The sequence below is a fragment of the Falco rusticolus genome, chromosome 16 (genome assembly GCF_015220075.1).
Source record: "Falco rusticolus isolate bFalRus1 chromosome 16, bFalRus1.pri, whole genome shotgun sequence".
Classification (NCBI taxonomy): domain Eukaryota; kingdom Metazoa; phylum Chordata; class Aves; order Falconiformes; family Falconidae; genus Falco; species Falco rusticolus.
In genome coordinates this window covers 5,661,344-5,669,429 of record NC_051202.1, presented here as the reverse complement: position 1 = coordinate 5,669,429, position 8,086 = coordinate 5,661,344, and the positions used below count along the sequence as shown (strand labels likewise).

The following is an 8,086-nucleotide window of genomic DNA, read 5'->3' as shown; positions in this document are numbered from 1 at the left end:
CCCTCCAAATCCCCATTCCCAAGGTATTCCTGCCCCTCTGATACAATTTCCCCCTTCAAATATAAATTCCTGGGGGGAGTGAACCACAAAACTCTGTATTCAGCCTAATTATCCCCCCTCGGCTGCTATCTGTGATCTCCGGGACAATTAAAAGGGCTTAACAAGGTCGGAGGCGGCGTCTTCCGTCTTCCTGCTTCCCCCTCGCCCGCTGCCGGGGTCTCGCTCCCCAGCTGCAATATAAATATGCAATTAAAAAATCGCTGCTAATTGCTTCACCGAAGGGGAGTTCCCACCAAAGGAAAAAAAAAAAAAAAAGCCACAATCAGGGAAAAGGAAATTAAAAAAACACTAAAAAAGGGGGGAAACAAGTCAAAAAAGCACTTTTCCCCCATAATTAAACACGGATGCAGCTTTGGGGAGGAATTATGGTGATGGCTGGGGTGGGGAGCTTTTTTTTTTGGGGGGGGGATGCTCTTTTTGTTGGGGGAGAAGGGGTTAATCCCCAGCTCTCCTCTCTCGCTCCAGCGCTAACAACCCCTGGCAGCTCTGGGCTCATTAGCCCTAGCGAAAAGCAATTAAGAGAGGTTGGAAAATGAGGGCAGCCACTGCCCTGAGACGGCATGAAGCCGGGGGGGGGGCGGGGGGCGGGCAGTGGGGTCAGCCCCTAAACCTTGGCGGGGTGTAACAGGCCGGTTTAGGGATGCACAGCTTGGCAGAGAGCCCGGGGGGGGGGGGGCGGGGATTTAAGCTGGCTGAGCAATGCTGCGCCATCATTAGGTTTCAGAGTGAACGAGCCCCATGCTCACTGAAACCCCCCTCAAAAATGGAATAAATAAATACATAAAATATGCAGTACCGCATCCAAAACACCCCCCAAAATATGGAATCAAATGGGTTCTATCAGGGTGATGCAGGGCAGCCCCCCCACCGCCCCGGGGATGATTTTTGGCTGCTAATTGCAAAATCTGAGGCCAAACGGTGCCGTGGGCAGGGGGCTGGGCTGGACTGAACGGGGCCCATTGGGATAACGAGGCCAAATGTCGCCCCTTTTTGGGGTGAAAAGAAGCTGGGGAGGGGGGAACTGATCCCTAATTGCTATTTTTAAAAATTATTTAATGCCTTTTTAAATTGCTGCACTGTGGAGCACCCCAGGGCCCCCTCCAGTTTGCATTGTCCCCCCACCCCAGCAGCCTGGGTGCACCCATCAGGCCAGCTGAGCACCCTCCGCTGGCCACAGCAGGATGGGACCCATTGCAACGTCCCTGTCCCCCCCCCCGCCCTTGCAGTAAGCGGCTTTGCTTCATCCCCCCAGGGCTTTATTGAACCTTTAAAATCTGAGGCGCACGCGCGCGGTCGGTTGCCTTCGTGGCATTCGGGTGCTGCCGCAGGAGCCTCGCCGGGAGGAAGAGGAGGAGGAGGAGGAGGAGGAAGAGGAGGAGAGGGAGAAGGCAGGTGGGGTGCAAGGGGGCTCAGGTGGCAGGCAGCCAGACTTTCTGGGTGCTGACGACGTCGCTGAGCTTGCCCTTGATTTTTAGGAAATGCCTCTTGAACTCCAGGCCGTCGCCCTGTGCAGGGAGAGGAGGGGGTTTGCATCGACTCTGCACCCGTCTTGCACCGCTTTGCATCACCTTGCACCTGCTGTGCACCGCTTTGCACCCACCTTGCTCTCTTGCACCTGCTTGCACGCACCTTGCGCTGCCTTGCACCCACCTTGCGCTGCCTTGCACCTGCTGTGCATCATCCTGCACTGCTTCGCACCCCTTGTACATCAGCTTGCACCTGCTTTGCACCCACCCTGCACTGCCCTGCACTAACTGGGTATGGCCTTGCACCCCCCAGGCACCCCTGCTGCACCACCTTCACCCCACTGAGCACCCCCCTGCACCCCCCAGACACTGTCCTGTGTTCCTCTGCACCCACCGCGCACCCCCTCAGCACTGCCTTGCATCCCCAGTGCGCCGCCTGGCACCCATTTTGCATCTCCCTGCACCCACTGCAAACCCACCAGGTACTGCCTTGCACCCACCCAGCACCACCTTGCACCCACAGGATGCTGCTTTGCATCACCTTGCAGCTGCCGTGCACTCAGCGGGTGCTGCCCTGCAGCCATCTTGCACCACCCTGCACCCACCAGCACCACCTTGCACCCACCAGCACCACCCTGCACCCACCAGCACCACCTTGCACCCACCAGCACCACCCTGCACCCACCAGCACCACCTTGCACCCAGCCTTGCACGGTCCTGCCTCACTTTGCACCGTCCTGCCTCACTTTGCACCGTCCTGCCTCACTTTGCATGGTCCTGCATCCCCATGCATCAGCTTGCAAGACCCTGCGCCACCCTGCACCCACTGTGCATCACCGTGTGCCCCTCCTGACCCCCCCCCCCCCACCTTGGAGAGGCGAAAATCCACCAAAATCTTGCTCTCCATCTCCACCAGGTTCAACTTGAAGATGAGTTTGTTGTTCCTCCGGTCCGTGGTCGAGATGGTAACCTGCAAAACAGCAGCAAAGCGGGGCGGGGGGGGGAGCAAATTATTCGCAGGTGTAACAACATGTGGGGGGGTCCTACCTCACCATTTTGCACCCTGGTCCCTACCTGGTTTGTGCAGCTCTTCTTCCAGCCGTACCCCATCTTCTCACAGACCTCTTTCAGGGCGCGGTAAGAGCCGTCAGCATCCAGTTTGGTGAAGAAACGCGTCATCCGCTTCACCAGACGCTGCCACGGGCTCTGCCGGCCCCCCCAAAACATTGTAAAAGTTACAAATCCCGCAAAGTTGCAAAGCTGCAGCCCCAGCTCCCCCGGCCTTGCGAAGGTAAATATTGCAAAGCTGCACCCCCTGATGGTAAATGCTGCGAGCTGCATCTCCCAGGTTGCAAAGCTGCATTAGAAATATTGCCCAGTTGCATCAGGAATATTGCAAAGTTGCATTAGAGATATTGCAAAGTTGCATTAGGAACACTGCCAAATTGCATTAGAAATATTGCAAAGTTGCATCCCCAATACCGTAAATACTGCAAAGTTGGACCCCAGTGTATAAATGCAAAGCTGCCTGCCAAACACCGCCGTGCTGCACCCTGATGCCATAAATACCGCAAAGCAGCACCCCAAAACCTGCCACATTTAAACCTGATATGACAAACGATGCAAAGTTGCACCCCCTGTACTGCCAAGCTGCACCTCAAGACAACAAAACCCGCAGAGCTGCACCCCAAACACGGCGAGGCGGCCGCCCAGCACCCCCAGTGCAGCACCTGGGAGGACCCCGGGGTGCCGAGGAGCTGGCTGTTAACCAGCATGTGCTCGGGGCAGGCGGGCTGGGAGAAGCTGATGCCCTGCACCAGTTTGTCAACGGTGGCTGCTCCGCTCTCCCAGAGCGCCCCGCCGGTGCCGGGCTCCGGCTGCGACGTGGAGTAGCTCGCCTTCTCCTCGCTGCAACGCAAGGGGAGACAGGACATTAGGGATGCTCGTGCCAAGGGGAGGTCGCACGGAGGGGGAACAGGGAGGTATATGAGCGTGGAAATCACAGCGCTTTGGGATCTTGCAGGATTTTTTAAGATTGTGCACACGTGGTTTCCACCCCACCACCTCTTGGGAAAGCCCTGCAACGTGCAAAGAATTGCAAAGTGCAAAGCCCCATGGTGTACAAAGCCCTTGCGCCATGCAAAGCCTTGCAGCGCGCAAAGTCCTGCAGCATGCGAAGCCCTGCAGCGTGCAAACCCCAGCGCCACACAAAGCCCTGCAATGTGCAACCCCCTGCAGCATGCAAAGCTCCGCAGCGTGCAAAGCCTTGCAATGGGCAGTCTTGCAGCATGCAAAGCCCCGGCATGCAAACCCCTGCAGCGTGCAAACCCCAGCGTCACACAAAGCCCTGCGGAGTCCAAAGCCTTGCAACGTGCAACCCCCTGCACCATGCAAAGCCCCAGAGCGTGCAAAGCCTTGCAATGTGCAAAGCCCCGCAGCACACAAACAGCGATGAGGCCACTTGTAGCAGCCAAGCGCGCGGAGGGGGACGCAGAGGGCACCGCAGGCTCACCCCAGAGCGCTCTTCACTGGCGAGAAATCCGTATCGGATCGGACGTGCTTGGAGAAGCCGCCGGGAGAATCGGACACCCCCCCTGAGGACACGCGAGCCCGCTTGACGCCTGTAGAGGGACGAGACACCCAATGACCCCGCCAAGATGTGGGGGGACGGGCACGCTCCCTGGCGGCCCCTTACCCTTTTTGAGGGGTTTGCTGTACCACCGGTCCTTCTTGATGTCAGGGATGGTGATCCGCGCCGTCGGGCATTCCGTCAGGATCTTGTGCAGCAAAGCTGGGGGAGACAGGGTGGGAAATGGGGACCACTGGTGCGGCACTGGGGGCCGCTGGGGGCCGGTTGCTTACCTAAGGGTGCTGAATCGATCTTCTTCCAAGGTGGGAGGTAAGTTTTCCTCTCCTTCCAGTCACTGTACTCCTGGCAGCTATCGCTGGGCTGGTCCCAGGGCAACTCTGCCAGAGGGAAAAACCTGCTGCCTTAGTGCCCCAGGGTGGGAAGGGGGAAATTGGAAATGGAAATGGAAATGGAAAGGAGGCAGCACAGCAAGGTTTGCACAGAGAGCTTTTACAAGGGGGAGTAATAAAGACTGGTTCTGCATGATTTTAAAAGGGGGCAACGTGCAAAGGTATGCAGCACACAAAGGTGTTACGATGTGCGGAAGGTGTGCAACGTGCAAAGCCTTGCAGTGTACAAAGTCCCACAGCGCGCAAAGCCCTGCAGCATGCAAACACCCAGCGACACGCAAACACCCTGCAACGTGCACATGCCCAGCGGTGTGCACAAGCACACAACAGCACCGCCACCGTCTTCTGTGTCAGGCACCTCTGCTCTGAAGCAGGTGCTGCATCTCATGGATTCCCCCCATGCATTCCATACCTCTCCTACGCATCCTATATACCCCCTTATGCATCTCGTACGTTCCCTTCCGCAGCTTACGTCCCTCTGTGCCTTCCATACGTCCCCCTTAGCTATTTCATACACCCCTGCTATACATGTCACACGTCCCCCTCCATATCCCCCTTATGCATCTCATACATTCCCCCTTACCTTTCACATGTCCCTCCCCCTATAATTTCCATACATTCCCCTTCTGCATCTCATACGCACGCACCTCATACATCCCACCATGCACCTCATACAGGCCCCTTCCCCACCTCGTACATCCCTCCGTGCATTCCACGCGCCTCCCCCTATGCATTCCATATGTACACCCCCTCTACATTCCATACGCACCCCCTCCACGTTGCAGACACATCCCCTCTGCACCCTCAAACGCCCTTTGGACACCCCACCTCCGCATCTCACATACGTCCCTTGAGCACATCATACGCCCCCCCCCCCACCTTACGCATTCCATAGGTCCCCCTATAGGTTGCAGGCAGCCCACCTCCGGCCAGCATGGCTGTCAGCACCACGCCGCAAGCCCAGACGTCAACGGGCTCAGCCCTGAACTCGGGGCGCCGCAGCAGCTCGGGGGCCACGTAGGGCAGGGTGCCGCACATCTTGTTGAGCAGCCGCTCCCGGCCGTTGTGCTTGAAGACGGTGGCCAAGCCGAAATCGGAGATTTTCAGGTTATCTGGGCCCCAATTAAAATTAAAAAAATTCCAAAGAAAAAATTTCGAAGGCAATAGGGGACCGATAGGGATGCGTCGCCCTCCCCCCCCCACCTCGCTCATCCAGCAGCAGGTTCTCCGGCTTGAGGTCGCGGTGGGTGATGCCGATGCTGTGCAGGTAAACCTGGGGACAGAGAGAAGGGTCAGCGCCGCGTGGCACCGCCGCCGGCATCCCCCGCATCCCCACCGCGCTCACCACGCCGGCGATCAGCTGCTGGAAGAACCGCTGTGCCTCCGGCTCTGGCATCCCGATATCCGGCTCTACAGGAGCGGAATAAGAAAAGGAAGAACAATTCTCAGCCTTTTAGGGATGAATTTTTTAACGCGTCATGTTAGATAAAATCAAAGGCATTTGGAAGCGGGCGTACCGATGCGGTCGAAGAGCTCGCCGCCGCTGCAGTACTCCAGGAAGAGGTACTGCGTGGCGCCTTCCCGTCGGTGCCCGTAAAATTTGACGACGTTCTCGTGGTTGAGCATCTTGTTGATGCAGATTTCCTTCTTGATGTTCTCCGGGCAGTCGGCCGCTCGCTTCATGTCCACGATTTTGACGGCCACGGCTTCCTCGGTGCGGCGGTTGACGGCCAGCTGCACCCTGGGGCGCGCGGCGGGTCAGCGGGGGGGGGGACGTGAAACGCTGCCAGGGGAGGCGGGCGGCGCAGGCAGCACGTGATGGGCAAGCAAGGAGCACACGAGGGGCACGCAGCAGCCAAGGAGCGGGCAAGCAGCGGCCATGGGGGGGGGGCACGCAGTGGTGAAGCAGTGGGCAAGCAGTGGCCACACAAGGGACACATTGCAAGCAATGGGCATGCGATGGGCAAGCAGTGGGCAAGCAGTAGCCACAAAAGCGGCATGTAGCAAGCAGTGGGCATGCAGTGGGTAAGCGATGGGCAAGCAGTAGCCGCATAAGGGGCACATAGTAAGCAGTGGGTAAGCGATGGGCAAGCAGTAGCCGCATAAGGGGCACATAGTAAGCAGTGGGTAAGCGATGGGCAAGCAGTAGCCGCATAAGGGGCACATAGTAAGCAGTGGGTAAGCGATGGGCAAGCAGTAGCCGCATAAGGGGCACATAGTAAGCAGTGGGTAAGCGATGGGCAAGCAGTAGCCACATAAGGGGCACATAGTAAGCAGTGGGTAAGCGATGGGCAAGCAGTAGCCGCATAAGGGGCACATAGTAAGCAGTGGGTAAGCGATGGGCAAGCAGTAGCTGCATAAGGGGCACATAGTAAGCAGTGGGCAAGCGATGGGCAAGCAGTAGCCGCATAAGGGGCACATAGTAAGCAGTGGGTAAGCGATGGGCAAGCAGTAGCCGCATAAGGGGCACATAGTAAGCAGTGGGTAAGCGATGGGCAAGCAGTAGCCGCATAAGGGGCACATAGTAAGCAGTGGGTAAGCGATGGGCAAGCAGTAGCCGCATAAGGGGCACATAGTAAGCAGTGGGCAAGCGATGGGCAAGCAGTAGCCACATAAGGGGCACAGAGCAAGCAGTGGGCAAGCAGTGGGTGTATGATGGCCAAGCAGCGGGCACACAAGGGGTGTACAACAGCCAAGCAGTGGGCAAACAGTAGCCACACAGGAGGCACAGCGCAATTAGTGGGCAAGCGGTGGCCACAAAAGGGCCACACAGCAAGCGTGGCCACGTGATAGCCAAGCAGTGGGCAAACAGTGGCCACATAAGGGGCACAGAGCAAGCAGTGGGCGTGCGAGGGCCAAGCAGTGGGCAAACAGTGGCCACATAAGGGGCATGTAGCAAGCAGTGGGCACACAAGGGGCACAGAGCAAGCAGTGGGCACACAAGGGGCACAGAGCAAGCAGTGGGCACACAAGGGGCACAGAGCAAGCAGTGGGCACACAAGGGGCACAGAGCAAGCAGTGGGCACACAAGGGGCAGAGCAAGCAGTGGGCGCACAAGGGGCACAGAGCAAGCAGTGGGCACACAGTGGGCACGCAGCGGGCACACGCAGGGCGCGCAACGGGCAAGCAGTGGCCACGCAGCGCCTGCCCAAGGGGCACGTAACAGCCGAGCAGCGGCCGCGCAACGGGCCCACGAGCGGCCAGCAGTAGCCACGCAGCGGGTGCGGGGCGGGCAGGCGGCGGTGGGCGTGCAAGGGGCGTGCGAGAGCCGTGCAGGGGGCGCGCCCCGGCAGGGACCCCCCCCCCGCCTGGGCCCCCCCCTCACTCACTCCCCGTAGGCGCCTTCCCCCAGCGTCTGCACCAGGTCCCAGTCCTCCACGAACGGCACCGCCATCCCCGGCCCCGCTCCCGCCGCGCTGCCCGTTCCCGCCGGCGCCACCGCGCCCCGCCCCGCCCTGCGCGCGCAGCCCGCCCGGCCCCGCCCCCCCGCTAGCCCCGCCCCCCCTCCCGCAGTCCCGCTTTCCCCTTCAAATTAATTAAAAGCACCAAAACTTCCCCACCAAACCCGTTCTCCACACCCC

At 59.1% G+C, this 8,086-nt stretch overlaps 1 protein-coding gene across 2 annotated transcripts; it reads right to left on the bottom strand.

Annotated features, from left to right (window-relative positions):
* Positions 1-1,299: 1,299 nt before the first annotated feature.
* Positions 1,300-7,942, bottom strand: CHEK1 (checkpoint kinase 1). 2 transcript variants are annotated; one of them, XM_037409991.1, is made up of 12 exons: positions 7,835-7,942; positions 6,023-6,246; positions 5,851-5,915; positions 5,709-5,778; positions 5,429-5,617; positions 4,389-4,493; positions 4,222-4,317; positions 4,039-4,147; positions 3,257-3,434; positions 2,601-2,732; positions 2,395-2,496; positions 1,300-1,565 (listed from the first exon to the last, which is right to left on the bottom strand). In XM_037409991.1, exons 1-12 carry the CDS (start codon positions 7,897-7,899, stop codon positions 1,470-1,472), a joined length of 1,431 nt encoding a protein of 476 aa, XP_037265888.1. In that variant the 5' UTR covers positions 7,900-7,942; the 3' UTR covers positions 1,300-1,469. The 2 variants fall into 2 exon arrangements, with proteins under 2 accessions (XP_037265888.1, XP_037265889.1); XM_037409992.1 differs by having other exon boundaries at positions 4,039-4,120.
* Positions 7,943-8,086: the final 144 nt, after the last annotated feature.

Excerpts from the sequence above, each read along its gene's own strand:
- CHEK1 (XM_037409991.1), bottom strand. The coding sequence starts at position 7,899 with ATGGCGGTGCCGTTCGTGGAGGACTGGGACCTGGTGCAGACGCTGGGG. Across the intron at positions 4,494-5,428 it reads GACAGCCATGCTGGCCGGAG|AGTTGCCCTGGGACCAGCCC; the intron begins GTGGGCTGCCTG and ends TCCCTCTGGCAG. Across the intron at positions 3,435-4,038 it reads CCAGTGAAGAGCGCTCTGGG|CGAGGAGAAGGCGAGCTACT; the intron begins GTGAGCCTGCGG and ends CTTGCGTTGCAG.